General features: G+C 36.1%; 1 protein-coding gene across 5 annotated transcripts in view; it reads right to left on the bottom strand.

Annotated features, from left to right (window-relative positions):
* RNGTT (RNA guanylyltransferase and 5'-phosphatase) overlaps positions 1-16,707 on the bottom strand; it is a 219,463-nt gene that overhangs the window by 122,060 nt on the left and 80,696 nt on the right. For all 5 annotated transcript variants that reach the window (XM_067702600.1, XM_067702601.1, XM_067702602.1 and 2 more), the window contains exon 11: positions 14,303-14,467. In XM_067702600.1, coding sequence (XP_067558701.1) covers positions 14,303-14,467 — 165 coding nt within the window. The remainder of the gene's footprint in view (positions 1-14,302; positions 14,468-16,707) is intronic.

Below are 16,707 nucleotides of genomic sequence, written 5' to 3'. Positions count from 1 at the left end.
TGGTCTTATAATTAATAGCATCTTATTTGGTAAAACAAGGTACAGAAAACATGGTTCTGGGTGAACAAGAGAGTCCTCTGATAACTTTATGGAACTTCACTACTTAATGCTGCAGAACAAGATATAGCCAGTCCCCAACTTATAATGGTTCTACTTACTTTTCAACTTTGTGATGGTCTGAAAGCGATACACATGCACTAGAAACTGTACTTCAGATTTTGAATTCTGAGCTTTTCCCCTTTTCCCAGGTTAGCAAAATACAGTACAATACTCTCTGGTGATGCTGGCAGTGGCAACTAGCCACAGCTCTCAGTCAGCCAAGTCATCATGAGGGTAAACAACTTATACACGTAGAACTCTTATGTACCCACACAACCATTCTGTTTTTCACTTTTGAAACAGTACTCAATAAATTACATAAGCTATTCAACACTTTATTAAAAAATAGGCTTTGTGTTGTATGATTCTGTCCAATTGCGAGCTAATGTAAATGTTCTGAGCACATTTAACATTGGCTAAGCTAAGCTGCTATGATGCCGTAACCCTGTCACAAGTCAAGGAAGATATCCATGCACCAGAATCACACCGATGATTTACAATTTGTTCTCATGTATTTGTCTTCAGAATCTTAAGCCTTATTAGCAAGAATGCTGGAACTGAGGAGTTTAAGGCTTCTCTAAAGTGACTTCTGAAAGTATTTGTAAAACCATACCCAATTAATTAGATTGACAGGATTAGGCCACATATTAGGATTAATCTGTGACCCTACAATCCAATCAAGTTCTTTAGTGCTTCACTTGCACCCTGTGAGGTCATCATTACAGACTAAATTTCTATGACTAAACATTATACAATATATATTCATATATAATGAATATATATATAATATAAACATTATACAATATATATTCATATATTTACTACTGCCATAAGTAGTAAAGCACATAAAATAAGGAGCCCCAAGTCCATTTTCCTAGAAATTTTGTAATTATTTTAAAATTTTATTGCAATCCTTCAACAATGACACATTTTTTTTATATTTTACTTTTGGTAAGACTGGCTCTATTTGGGGTATAAAAATGACTAGATGTGTGTTCGATAACCAAGAAACACAATCTAACTAAAAAATGTATGTCCCTCGTTTTCCTAATCCACTCAAAAGATTACATTTTCACAACCATGTCTCCAAGTCCATTCTAATTTATAATCATCTTTTCAGTTCTTGAGGGAGAACTGAAACACAAATTGCAGGTTTCAAGAAAGTCTGAAATTGTTAATTATCTACTCTTCAAGCAATGTGATGAGGGCAGTGAATTTTTTTTCTTTAGAAAAAAAAATGTACTACTATAAAAGTTACTTGTGCTGGAACTAAGTACCCTCCATCATTTCAACAATGATCACTAGAAGGCTCACTTAATTTTTTATGCAACTAGAAAGGGCAAAGGCTATTATTTAACTTCAATCTTTCATTTTAAAATTCTAATAAAACTACTAGGTCAGACACTAATACCAAAATATTGGCTCACATTGATAAGAGTTACACACTTAAAAAAAAAAGTGTTCAGCTGAAATTGAAGACACTTGTATGATAAGTCAACCCTGTGCCTTTGTTAACCTGTAGTAAATTCACAACCACAGTTGGTTAGAATAATTTATCAGATTTTTTTAGAAAAGGAACTGCCTCCTAATCACTTTAGAGGCCAATAATTATTTTTTCTTCTGAATCTACTAATACCTATCTCCTGGATGTTAATTGTAAAAAAATTTTTAAGCTCTTATACTGAGCAAACATATAGAAATTTCCCCATATAACAATTGTGAGTCCATAGAAATGTTTAAAATATATTTGGCACCAGATATAATGATTTCTTCACGTTTCAGTGAACAAGATTTACTACCCCAAAAGAAGTTTCCTGGGACAATAAATCTTGAGGCTCACTACACCAAAGAAATTAAGAATTCTCTTTATTATGCATTACGGTGATTTTCTTAAATTCTCCTCTGAAATGGTAAATGAATGAGATTGAAAGGATCCATCAGGCCATATTCAATTTCAATGATGAATGACATATTAATAGACTAGATAATACAAAAATAAACACCAGAAATATGAGAATATATAAAGTTAGCCTCATTTCATCTTGTGTCTGCCTTTAAACCAAAATAGTTTCACCATTATATCTGTAATTACATAAAAAAATTAGGCATAATCATTGAGAACCTCTATGTGTGAAGAACAGTTCTGCACATTTAGGCAAGGTTTTTTTCTTCTCTTCAACCACAGTTATACTAACATACTCTCAAAGCTACTTTTTCTTTTACTGTGATACAAACAATAAAACACTGATAAAGGCATATAACGTTTATATATATAAATAACACACTTTATGGCTAGATTTTCTTTATGAACTACTAGTGTTAGACATACAAGAACTATAAATTTATATTTAAGGATAAACTAAGAAAAGGCAATACCTAGAAAGTAAATCTGAATGCCAGATGAAATACATACATACATAAAACCTAAACTTCCTACCTAGCAAAGTATGCAAGAAAATAATAGATGAATATTTATAAAATCCTTATTAAACTAGATGAGTACATGCCCTTGAAATTAAATGTAGTTAAAAAAAAAAAGCTTTTGTAATTCTCTGCTTAATCCTCTCAACAGTTATTAGAGAGATCTTCACATTTATTACTCTTTCATCCTACATAGCAAATATTTTACTTTCAAAACAGTAATAAATAAATCATTGTAAAAATATTTTCCACAGAATTTTAATAAAGCAGTCAAACTGGACACGAGAAAGTAAAACGACTCCAAGCAGAGAAAAGCAATAAATTCATTGCTAGAAACTTTTAAGAAATTATTAGGTCTTTTCTTTTTCCTTTCCTTTTCCTTTTTTTTTCTTTTTAGTTTGAGTGTGTGAGATGAAAGAGAAGGATGCAGTCTTGCTTATTTTTTTTTAATCAAGCATAATTTCCTAAAACCATTCAAGATTGACTCCTTGCACGGTATTCCACTACATCCTAACTACATACAACCCTGCAGGGGACATAACTAACTACCGCTAAGGGAAAGGTGTGGAGAAGTGGAGAGAGGCAGACAAGCAGGAAATGAAGAAAGACAACTTAGTAAATAACTTAGCAGAAACAGAACTTTTCAAATGGGAAATAATCCCAGTTCAGGCTTAGTCACATTAAAGAAAAAATGTGGACTTTACCAAACAAGACAGCTATGCATGTGTGGTGGCTAGAGGCAGATGAGAAGTCTCTGTACCTTCCTTTCGATGTTGTTGTGAACCTAAAACTGCTCCAAAAATAAAGTTTTTTCAAAAAATAAATTAATAATAATATATTAAGACTAAGTAGGGCTTATCCCAGGAACAAAAGAAAGCTTCAGTGTTAGGATATATTTCCAATTAATACATAAAATAAACAAATCTAAGCAGAAAAAAAAAAAAACCAGTATTCTATCTATAGTAGATAAAAAGCAATTGGACAACATTGAATACCTTTCTTGATTAAAAGTAAAATGACTCAGTAAAATAGAACCAAATATTCACTTGCTCAATCTGATAAAATAGATTTCAGACTCAAAGACAGCATACAATACTTTAAAGAAACACTAGAAGCATTCCCACACAAATCAAGAACAAGACAAGGATCCCTATAACTATTACTACAATTTAAAACTGTACTTGTGTGTAACTGAATTAGACACGAAAAAAGTTAATGTATAAAAAACTAAAGCGATAGCTTCAAGATGGCGGAAGAGTAAGACGTGGAGATCACCTTCCTCCCCACAAATACATCAGAAATACAGCTACATGTGGAAAAACTCCTACAGAACACCTACTGAACGCTGGCAGAAGACCTCAGACCTCCCAAAAGGCAAGAAAATACCCACATACCTGGGTAGGGGGAAAGAAAACAGAAAAAACAGAGACAAAGAATGGGGACGGGACCTGCACCTTGGGGAGGGAGCTGTGAAGGAGGAAAAGTTTCCACACACTAGGAAGCCCCTTCACTGGCAGAGACGGGCGGTGGGCAGGGGGGAAATCTTCGGAGCCGCAGAGGAGAGAGCAGCAACAGGGGGTGAGGAGGGCAAATCAGAGAGATTCCCACACAGAGGATCGGTGCCAACCAGCACTCACCAGCCCGAGAGGCTTGTCTGCTCACCCGCTGGGACAGTTAGGGGCTGGGAGCTGAGGCTCAGGATTCAGAGGTCGGATCCCAGGGAGAGGACTGGGGTTGGCGGCGTGAACACAGCCTGAAGGGGACTAGTGAGCCCCAGCTAACCGGGAGGGAGTCTGAGAAAAAGTCTGGACCTACCTAAGAGGCAAGAGACCATTGTTTTGGGGTGTGTGAAGAGAGGGGATTCAGAGCACCGCCTAAACGGGCTCCAGAGACGGGCGTGAGCCACGGCTATCAGTGTGGACACCAGCAACGGGCATGAAACACTAAGGCTGCTGCTGCAGCCACCAAGAAGCCTGTGTGCGAGCACAGGTCACTATCCACACCTCCCCTCCCGGGAACCTGTGCAGCCCACCACTGCCAGGGTCCCGAGATCCAGAGACAACTTCCCCAGGAGAACACATGGCGTGCCTCAGGCTGTTGGTACATCACGCTGGCCTCTGCTGCCACAGGTTCGCCCTGCATTCCATGCCCCTCCCCCCCACACACACACCAGCCTGAGTAAGCCAGAGCCCCTGAAGCAGCCGCTGCTTTAAGCTGGTCCTATATGGGTGGGGAACAGACATCCTCAGGTGACCTACATGCAGAGGCAGGGCCAAAGCCGAAGCTGAACCCCAGGAGCTGTGCGAACAAAGAAGAGAAAGGGAAATCTCTCCATGCAGGCTCAGGAGCAGCGGATTAAAGCTCCACAATGAAACTGAGGTACCCTGCATCTGTGGAATACCTGCATCTGTGGAACACCTGAATAGACAATCATCCCAAAATTGAGGCAATGGACTTTGGGATCAACTGTAGACTTGGGGTTTAGTTTCTGCATCTAATTTGTTTCTGGTTTTATGTTTATCTTAGTTTAGTATTTACAGCTTATTATCAATGGTAGATTTGTTTACTGATTTGGTTTCTCTCTTCCTTTTTTTTTAATATATATATAGTTTTTCCTTTTTCTCCTTTTGTGAGTGTGTATGTGTATGCTTCTTTGTGTGATTTTGTCTGTATAGCTTTGCTTTTACCATGTGTCCTAGGGTTTTCTGTCTGTCCTTTTTTTTTTTTTTTTTTTAAGTATAGCTTTTAGCACTTATCATTGGTGGATGTTTTTTGGTTTCGTTGCTCTCTCTTTCTTGCATTTTTTTAACTTCTTTATTTGTTTATTTTTAATAATATTTTTTATTTTACTATTTTATTTCATTTTTCATTCTTTTTTTTTTTTTCCTCCCTTTTCTTCTGAGCTGGGTGGCTGACAGAGTCTTGGTGCTTCAGCTGGGTGTCAGGCCTGAGCCTCTGCTGTGGGAGAGCCATGTTCAGGACATTGATCCGCCAGAGACCTCCCAGCCCTATGTAATATCAAACAGCGAAAGCTCTCCCAGAGATCTCCATCTCAACGCTAAGACCCACCTCCACTCAATGACCAGCAAGCTACAGTGCTGGACACTCTATGCAAAACAACTGACAAGACAGGAACACAACCCCACCCATTAGCAGAGAGGTTGCCTAAAATCATAATAAGTTCACAGACATCCCAAAACACACCACCAGATGTGGACCTGCCCACCAGAAAGACAAGATCCAGCCTCATCCACCAGAACACAGGCACCAGTCCCCTCCACCTACACAACCCACTGAACCAACCTTACCCACTGGGGGCAGACACCAAAACCAAAGGGAACTACAAACCTGCAGCCTGAGAAAAGGAGACCCCAAACACAGTAAGTTAAGCAAAATGAGAAGACAGAGAAATACACAGCAGATGAAGGAGCAAGGTAAAAACCCACCAGACCAAACAAATGAAGAGGAAATAGGCAGTCTACGTGAAAAAGAATTCAGAGTAATGACAGTAAAGATGGTCCAAAATCTTGGAAATAGAATGGAGAAAATTCAAGAAACGTTTAATAAGGACCTAGAAGAAATAAACAATGATGACCAACACAATAAATGAAATTAAAATTTCTCTACAAGGAAACAATAGCAGAATAACTGAAGCATAAGAACGGATACGTGACTTGGAAGATAAAATAGTGGAAATAACTAGTGCAGAGCAGAATAAAGAAAAAAGAGTAAAAAAAATTGAGGACAGTCTCAGAGACCTCTGGTAAAACATTAAACGAACCAACATTTGAATTATAGAGGTCCCAGAAGTAGAAGAGAAAAAGAAAGGGACTGAGAAAATATTTGAAGAGATTATACTTGAAAACTTCCCTAATATGAGAAAGGAAATAGTCAATCAAGTCCAGGAAGCACACAGAGTGCCAGACAGGATAAATCCAAGGAGAAACATGCCAAGACACATATTAATCAAACTATCAAAAAAAGAAAAAATATTAAAAGCAGAAAGGGAAAAACAACAAATAACATACAAGGGAATCCCCATAAGGTTAACAGCTGATCTTTCAGCAGAAACTCTGCAAGCCAGAAGGAAGTGGCAGGACAAATTTTAAGTGATGAGAAAGAAAAACCTACAACCAAGATCACTCTACCCGGCAAGGATCTCATTCAGATTCGACGGAGAAATTAAAACCTTTACAGACAAGAAAAAGTTAAGAAAATTCCACACCACCAAACTAGCTTTACAACAAATGCTAAAGGAACTTCTCTAGGCAGGAAACATAAGACGAGGAAAAGACCTACGATAACAAATCCAAACCAATTAAGAAACTGGTAATAGGAACACACATATCAATAACTGCCTTAAATGTAAATGGATTAAATGCTCCAACCAAAAGACATAGACTGGCTGAATGGATACATAAACAAGATCCATATATATGCTGTCTACAAGACACCCACTTCAGACCTAGGGACACATACAGACTGAAAGTGAGGAGATGGAAAAAGATATTCCACGCAAATGGAAATCAAAAGAAAGCTGGAGTAGCAATTCTCATATCAGACATAATAGACTTTAAAATAAAGACGATTACAAGAGACAAAGAAGGACACTACAAAATGATCAAGGGATCAATCCAAGAAGAAGATAAAACAATTGTAAATATTTATGCACCCAACATAGGAGCACCTCAATACTTAAGGCAAATGCTAACAGCCATAAAAGAGGAAATACACAGTAACACAATCATAGTAGGGGACTTTAACACCTCGCTTTCACCAATGGACAGATCAACCAAAATGAAAATAAATAAGGAAACACAAGCTTTAAATGATACATTAAACAAGATGGACGTAATTGATATTTATAGGACATTCCATCCAAAAACAACAGAATACACTTGCTTCTCAAGTGCTCATGGTACATTCTCCAGGGTAGATCATAGCTTGGGTCACAAATTAAGCCTTGGTAAATTTAAAAAAACTGAAATCATATCAAGTATCTTTTCCAACCACAACACTATGAAACTAGGTATCAATTACAGGAAAAAAATGTGTATAAACTACAAACACATGGAGGTTAAACAATACACTACTAAATAACCAAGAGATCACTGAAGAAATCAAAGAGGAAATCGAAAAATACCTAGGAACAAATCACAATGAAAACACAACAACCCAAAACCTATGGGATACAGCAAAAGTAGTTCTAAGACAGAAGTTTATAGCAATATAATCCTACCTCAAGAAACAAGAAACATCTCAAGTAAACAACCTAATCTTACACCTAAAGCAATTAAAGAAAGAACAAAAAAAACACAGTTAGCAGAAGAAAAGAAATCATAAAGATCAGATCAGAAATAAATGTAAAAGAAATGAAGGAAACAATAGCTAAGATCAATAAAACTAAAAGCTGGTTCTTTGAGAAGATAAACAAAATTGATAAACCACTAGTCAGACTCATCAAGAAAAAAAGGGAGAAGACTCAAATCAATAGAATTAGAAATGAAAATGGAGAAGTAACAACTGACACTGCAGAAATACAAAGGATCATGAGAGATTACTACAAGCAGCTCTATGCCAATAAAATGCACAACCTGGAAGAAATGTACAAATTCTTAGAAAAGCACAACTTCCCAAGACTGAACCCGGAAGAAACAGAACATATAAACAGACCAATCACAAGCACTGAAATTGAAACTGTGATTAAAAATCTTCCAACAAACAAAAGCCCAGGACCAGATGGCTTCACAGGCGAATTCTATCAAACATTTAGAGAAGAGCTAACACCTATCCTTCTCAAACTCTTCCAAAATATAGCAGAGGGAGGAACACTCCCAAACTCATTCTACGAGACCACCATCACCCTGATACCAAAACTAGACAAAGGTGTCACAAAGAAAGAAAACTACAGGCCAATATCACTCATGAACATATATGCAAAAATCCTCAACAAAATACTAGCAAACAGAATCCAACAACACATTAAAAGGATCATATACCATGATCAAGTGGGGTTTATCCCAGGAATGCAAGGATTCTTCAACATACACAAATCAATCAATGTGATAAACCATATTAACAAATTGAAGGAGAAAAACCATATGAGCATCTCAATAGATACAGAAAAAGCTTTTGACAAAATTCAACACCCACTTATGATAAAAACCCTCCAGAAAGCGGGCATAGAGGGCACCCACCTCAACATAATAAAGGCCACATACGACCAACCCACAGCGAACATCATTCCCAATGGTGAAAAACTGAAAGCATGTCCTGTAAGATCAGGAACAAGACAACGATGTCCACTCTCACCACTATCATTCAACATAGTTTTGCAAGTCCTAGCCACGGCAATCAGAGAAGGAAAAGAAATAAAAGGAATACAAATTGGAAAAGAAGAAGTAAAACTGTCACTATTTGCAGATGACATGATATTATACATAGATAATCCTAAAGGTGCCACCAGAAAACTACTAGAGCTAATCGATGAATTTGGTAAAGTAGCAGGATACAAAATAAATGCACAGAAATCTCTTGCATTCCTATACACTAATAATGAAAAATCTAAAAGAGAAATTAAGGAAACACTCCCATTTACCACTACAACAAAAAGTATAAAATACCTAGGAATAAACCTACCTAAGGAAACAAAAGACCTGTATGCAGAAAACTATAAGTCACTGATGAAAGAAATTAAAGAGGATACAAACAGATGGAGAGATATACCATGTTTTTGGATTGGAAGAATCAACATTGTGAAAATGACTATACGACCCAAAGCAATCTACAGATTCCGTGCAACCCCTATCAAACTACCAATGGCATTTTTCCTAGAACTAGAACAAAAAATTTCACAATTTGTATGGAAAAACAAAAGACCCTAAATAGCCAAAGCAATCTTGAGAAAGAAAAATGGAGCTGGAGGAATCAGGTTCCCTGACTTCAGACTATACCACAAATCTACAGTAATCAAGACAGTATGATACTGGCACAAAAACAGAAATATAGATCAACGGGCCAGGATAGAAAGCCCAGAGATAAACCCACACACATATGGTCACCTTATCTTTGATAAAGGAGGCAAGAATATACAATGGAGAAAAGACAGCCTCTTCAATAAGTGGTGCTGGGAAAACTGGACAGCTACATGTAAAAGAATGAAATTAGAACATTCCATAGCACCATACACAAAAATAAACACAAAATGGATTAAAGGCCTAAATGTAAGGCCAGACACTATAAAACTCTTAAAGGACAACACAGGCGGAACACTCTATGACATACATCCCAGCAAGATCCTTTTTGACCCACCTCCTAGAGAAATGGAGATAAAAACAAAAGTAAACAAATGGGACCTAATGAAACTTAAAAGTTTTTGCACAGCAAAGGAAACCATAAACAAGACGAAAAGACAACCCTCAGAATGGGAGAAAATATTTGCAAATGAAGCTACTGACAAAAGATTAATCTCCAAAATATACAGGTAGCTCTCGCAGCTCAATATCAAAAAAACAAACAACCCAATCCGAAAATGGGCAGAAGATCTAAACAGACATTTCTCCAAAGAAGATATACAGATTGCCAACAAACACATGAAACACATTAGCTCAACATCACTAATCATTAGAGAAATGCAAATCAAAACTACAATGAGGTATCACCTCACACCAGTCAGAATGGCCATCATTAAAAAATCTACAAGCAATAAATTTTGGAGAGGGTGTGGAGAAAAGGGAACCCCTTGCACTGTTAGTGGGAATGTAAATTGATACAGCCACTATGGAGAACAGTATGGAGGTTCCTTAAAAAACTAAAAATAGAACTACCATACGATCCAGCAAACCCACTACTGGGCATATACCCTGAGAAAACCATAATTCAAAAAGAGTCATGTACCACAATGTTCACTGCAGCTCTATTTACAATAGCCAGGACATGGAAGCAACCTCAGTGTCCATCGACAGATGAATGGATAAAGAAGATGTGGCACATATAAACAATGGAATATTACTCAGCCATAAAAAGAAATGAAATTGAGTTATTTGTAGTGAGGTGGATGGACCTAGAGTTGTTATACAGAGTGAAGTAAGTCAGAAAGAGACAGACAAATACCGCATGCTAACATATGCATATGGAATCTAAAAAAAGAAAAAAATGTCATGAAGAACCTAAGGGCAAAACAGGAATAAAGACGCAGACCTACCAGAGAATGGACTTGAGGATATGGGGAGGGGGACGGGTGAGCTGGGACAAAGTGAGAGAGTGGCATGGATACATATACACTACCAAATGTAAAACAGATAGCTAGTGGGAAGCAGCCACATAGCACAGGGAGATCAGCTTGGTGCCTTGTGTCCACCTAGAGGGGTGGGATAGGGAGGGTGGGAGGGAGACGCAAGAGGGAGGGGATATGGGGATATATGTGTATTTATAGCTGATTCACTTTACTATATATAGCAGCAACTAACACACCAATGTAAAACAATTATACTCCAATAAAGATGTTGAAAGAAAAGGAAGGAAGGGAGGGAGGGAGGAAGGAAGGAAGGAAGGAAGGAAGGAAGGAAGGAAGGAAAAAAGAGTAAAACTGTGTCAATTTACACCTAGTATGACTGGATACTCAGAAAATCCAAGAGAATCAACTGAAAAATAATTATAAACAAGAATCAGATGGAACAAGAGAATTCAATGAAAACACAAAGGCCTAGAATAGAGACAACATCTTCAAAAAAGAAGTACAAAGTTGGAAGATCAAGTCTGTCTGATTTCAATCTTTACTATAAACAAAGGTAGTCAAGACAGTACTACCACAAAGACAGATAAAAAAGATCAAGGGCGTAGAACAGAGCATCTAGCAATAGTCCCACACATACATAACAACTTATTTTTTATAAACATGCAAAAGAAATTCAATGAAAAAAGGACCATCTCTTCAACACTTGGTGCAGAAACAATTGGATATCCATATGCAAAACAAACAAACAAAAACCTATCAACAGGCTAAAAACAACCCAAATGACTATGGATTAAGTAAATTATGGTACACTGATAAGATGGAAATCTGTGCATCTATTTAAAAGATTGAAGGAGATCTCCATGTACCAAAACTGGGGCAAGGGGACACAAAATAAATTAAGTAAAAAAAAGCAAGTACAGAAAAGGGCGTTAAGAATCACCTCTTGGGTAAGGATGGTAAGAATATAAATAATTGTATTGCTTGCACATGGATAAAGAAATTCTGATGGATACAATAAATGCTAATAGCAGTGGTTACTCTTCTGAGATGATGATAAATATCTGTTGTCTGTCTGACTTTTAAAATTTTGTTAACCACATTTAATCTATTCAAATAATTCTTTTTTAATTGGCCTTCAAACTGGAAATGCAAATAAACTGTAATTTAAGAAACTGCTACTTCTTATTACTATTTAGGATGCTGTATTCTAACACCCATTTATGTATATTAAGTTAAAAATTAAACAACTCATTATCCCTTCACTAGTTTGACGGATCAAATTCAACAAAATGGAGAGGTTGTTTATAGAGCTATGCTAATAAACTCCTAAAATCAAAGTTATCTTCAAGTTTTTATAGACAGAAATGAAATTCTACTGTTTTCTACCCAAAGGTATGCATTTTTCAGAGTTGTAAATTTTGTTAAAAACCACATAAAAACTAGGCTTTCTCATAAAAATGATACGTACTTCCCTGACAAATGCTGCATCATTCGTAACACCACTATTTTACAATTCCCAGTAGCAAACATAAAAATAATAAGCAACTCTAGAGCAATAACCTGTCAATCGTAGCTACTATTCTATAACTTGGTGTTACTACAGTCTTACCCTTTAGACCAACTCTGCTGCAAAATGTGCTTTCCCTCTGTATTCTACAACTTTACACTTTGGTAAGAGAAATTGAGGACAAAAAATAACAGTAAAAACTGAAAAGGAGGGAAGAGGAAACTTATATGTAAAATTCCAGATAATAGAACTGCTTGAAAAAAAAGAAATTCCTATGATGATTTCAAAGCGTGGTTATATAAGCTAAGTAGAAAGGAGAAAAATTAGAGCATCGTTTTTTCTAGTGAAAAACTACATGAAAAGTTGGTCAACATAACTATATACTTCAGATCCCTAAAGAACTATTTTCTAAGCATTTCTAAGCAGCACTGATTTTGACTAATAAAACTACACTGAGACACATTTTCTTAAATGCTGAACTTTGAATTATGGCAGCACAAGCTGTCAAAATACATTTAAAAAAAAACGAATGCAAACTGAAACAATTTGGCTTCTGACCAACTTTTACAATAAATTAAAAATTTAGAAAGGTGTGGCCCATGTTAAGTGTTAACGTTATCCCTACCCTACCGACTGGGCAGGGCACAGAAGTGTATGGCTCTTTCAGGCAACCCTATAATATTCCTGCTGACAAAACAGACACAAAAGCAGTGAACTGTGGGAAGGCCATGGCACCAGAAGTCAACCAACAGTCCCATGCCAAGCAGGCATTATGCACAATAAGTGAAAGTAGAATGATAACTTTGTATTTGTTGAGAAGAAAAGATAGGCATTCAACAGTGCTGAGATTATTGCTAATATTACATCCAAGGGCTAATACCAAATTGAGTGGACTTGAGTAGAAGCAGTTAAAATACAACAAAAACTTACATCATCTAACATGTGAGATTATATTAGAAAAAATTTTAAAACATTTAATTGCTTACATTGCTATTATTTCCTATATTATTCTATCATAACCACCTCTCCTCCAAAACATAATAACTCCATGGTGCATCTTTACTGTCAAATACTATGCGGCAGTTATAAATCTCTTTGCATGTCATGGAAATATTTCCAAGTTACACTGTTAAGTGAAATAAGTCTCGGGTTTTCAGTGTCAAAACAACAAAAATAAATAACAAAAGAAAACCTTCCACATGTATGTATATATATATGTAAATTAATTTTTAAAATAAGACTACATAGTAAACACTGTTGACCTTCAGAAGGCTTAACAGGTGATTTTCACTCTATATAATTCTATCCTGTTTACAGCTTTTTAAAAAACATAATATGAACCAATAGCCATGAATCACAAACTATTATAAGAAACAAGGGGGACTTGCCTGGTGGTCCAGGGGTTAAGACTCCGTGCTCCCAATACAGGGGGCCCGGGTTCAATCCCTGGTCAGGGAACTAGATTCCACATGCCCCAACTAAGAGCCCACGTGCCACAAGTAAAGATCCCGAACACCACAACGAAGGCCCTGCAGGCGGCAACAAAGATCCCGCATTCCGCAACTAAGACCTGGCACAGTCAAATAAATAAATATTTTTTAAAAAAGAAAAAAAGAAAAGAAAACAAGGAAGTAACCTAAGTTTCTGTCACTGAGAATCTTACTAAAATAAAATAGGTAAACAACAAGGACCTACAGTATAGCACAGGGCACTATATTCAATACCATGTAATAAGCTATAATGGAAAAGAATCTGAAAAAGAAAAAAATATATATATATATATGTATATATATATGAACTACTTTGCTGTACACCAGAAACTAACACAACATTGTAAATCAACTATACTTCAATTTAAAAAAAAAAAAGGATCTTGCTAAAGAGCAGACTTGGGAATTATATATGTTTGTCAATATAGTGCTATATTCAATTCAAGTAATTTCTGGAAAAATCAAGACAAGTGGGTCTCAAAATGTCATTCATATTCCTTTTCCAAGATGAGTTTTGTTACACTGCAAGTATTAATTAGAAAACTTTACCTTTCTTGAAGCATGGATGTCAAAAAATGGCTTATTTCTGACTCTAAATGGTTCCTGTGTTTTGTCAATGAGCCCCGTCTTCATTTTTTCATGTCGAGGATTTATTATTTCTCGTTCTATACACTGCAGACGAATATTAAAATCACAATCTCCAACCGGCTGTGCCTGAATTAAACAAGACAATTATTTAAATTTCAACACTAAAAACTATTTTATCAGCATAATTATCAGGCTGATACACTATACATAGCAGTCTATATAAACAGCATCCTTTGGAGTTGCCCAGTGTATAGCTTGAACAACCACAAGTGCCAGCCCTGATGATTAATTTGACTAATGACAGAAGCATACCTAAACATGCAAATGCACACACATACAGTTACTTATTTTAATTATAAATATATAAAAGAGTATGGGAAAATGGTATAAATCTTCTCAAATATAAATTGATCCAAAGTTTTCACATCTGAATTAAAGTATTAATATACTCACTAATCATTTTTATTGTTTACATGAATTAGTAAAACCTGTGTAAAACTAAAATCCACAGTCAGGAAAGTACAAGCAAACAACACACCAAAATAGGCAAAAAAGTCACCTATAATGTTTTTTGTTGTTTAAAGTGCTAACACTTTACAGCCTTCAAGAAGTAGAAGATATTTATTAAGCAAATACATTCTCAACTCTGAAAACTAATACAGAAAAGGTTTATATGATATATTCAAAAACAAAAGTTTTCTTCTTCCCCCATATGTATATATACAGTATATATATTATGGTATATATATATATGGTTTGAACCATGAAATAAAAAGCACATGTACACTTTTGTATAAGCTGAGGGTAGGGGCTTGTCCTCTCCTAATGGTATATACAAATACAGCTATAACATATCACCTGGGTGACAGCAGTGGTCCGGATTAGCAGCATCACCTCAATGGTATATCAAGTACCCTTTTCTTTATTCTGCAATTGGACACACTTCCACGCATTTTTCCCATCTTTTCTGCCTTCTTTCACTTCTCTAATCTATATCACTCAACCTAACATTTTACCCAACCTACTGTTTACAAAGGGGTGGCAACACTTGCTTAATCTGTGAACATTAAATACACCTCAAGGATGACTTTTTCTCAACTTTGGAAGGATGACAATTTTGATACTCAGCAAAGAATATGGAGCAAGACAAGTGAGCAAGAGCTAGGTATAAGGTAGAATATATTCCTTTACATAAAGGCATACGACTGTTTGTAAAGGTTATTTACTGAAGAAATGCTAGTTAGTAAATAACCACACAGTCCATGTGCAAACTTTTCCATGTCACCTATGTCATCAACAAGGTTGAAAAACCTAAAATGTCAGGCTTATTTATTAGATGAATTGAGACCCTGATAAAATTAAAATGAAACAAGCAAGTCCTCTTTTTAAGAAATAAAATTAAAAGCCTAAAAATTGTTTAAAAAACTTGTAAGTAGTCTAAATTCCCTCCTAGATACTCTTCACTTTAAAATTCACCAAAACAACTAGAATAGATTGAAATCAAGTTCACCTTCAAATCTGTGTTGCCTATCATAAAGGAAGCTCCTGATAGATAGGTGTTGAATCGTTGAGAATAGACTACAGGAAGCGCTCAATAACTATTGACTAACTGGTCTCCCTGTTTTGAGTTCTTTCTCACTTCAAAATACTATCCACGATGCCAGTGGAGTTATCCTCCAAAGCAATAAAAATAAGATCATATCATTACCGTAACTAAAACCCTTCAGTAGTGTCCTATTATATACAGAACAAAGAACTAAGCTAAAATGTCTTATTCAGGTGATCTGGTCTCCTACCCACAAATCCATTCTCATTTCCTGCTATGTCTCACATCTCACCATACATCAAGTACACTAAAAACCATCTAATGCTCCTGACTTCTAAGGCTCACTCCTTCAAAATTAATCTGTATCACTTTCTCTGTCTACAACTCCACACTTCAAATAACTCAAGTATACCCAGGGTAAGCTGGAATATTCTCACCTCTCTGGTACCTCTCATATATTTCTATATCTCCCATATATCTTTGACATTATACTTATGATACCATTATAATATTTCTTTATATTTATATCCCCATTCATAACACCACTGGTCTGCAAATTTCTTTTTCTTTTGTTTCTTTTGACCGTACAGCATGTGGGATCTCAGTTCGCCGACCGGGAATCAAACCCATGCCCCCTGAAGTGGAAGCGTGGAGTCCTAACCACTGGACCGCCAGGGAAGTCCCTGCAAGTTTCTTTTGATTTTGTATCCAATCTAAACACATATCCGAACAATTGTGTATAATATATACATATTAATTTTTAATAAATTGCATACATGCACAACTGTATGTTATAAAACAGACAAAAATTGAATAATAG

Source organism: Pseudorca crassidens, chromosome 13 (assembly GCF_039906515.1).
Source record: "Pseudorca crassidens isolate mPseCra1 chromosome 13, mPseCra1.hap1, whole genome shotgun sequence".
Classification (NCBI taxonomy): Eukaryota; Metazoa; Chordata; class Mammalia; order Artiodactyla; family Delphinidae; genus Pseudorca; species Pseudorca crassidens.
Note: the sequence above shows the minus strand (reverse complement) of the source record. Positions and strands in the feature narration are given on the sequence as shown.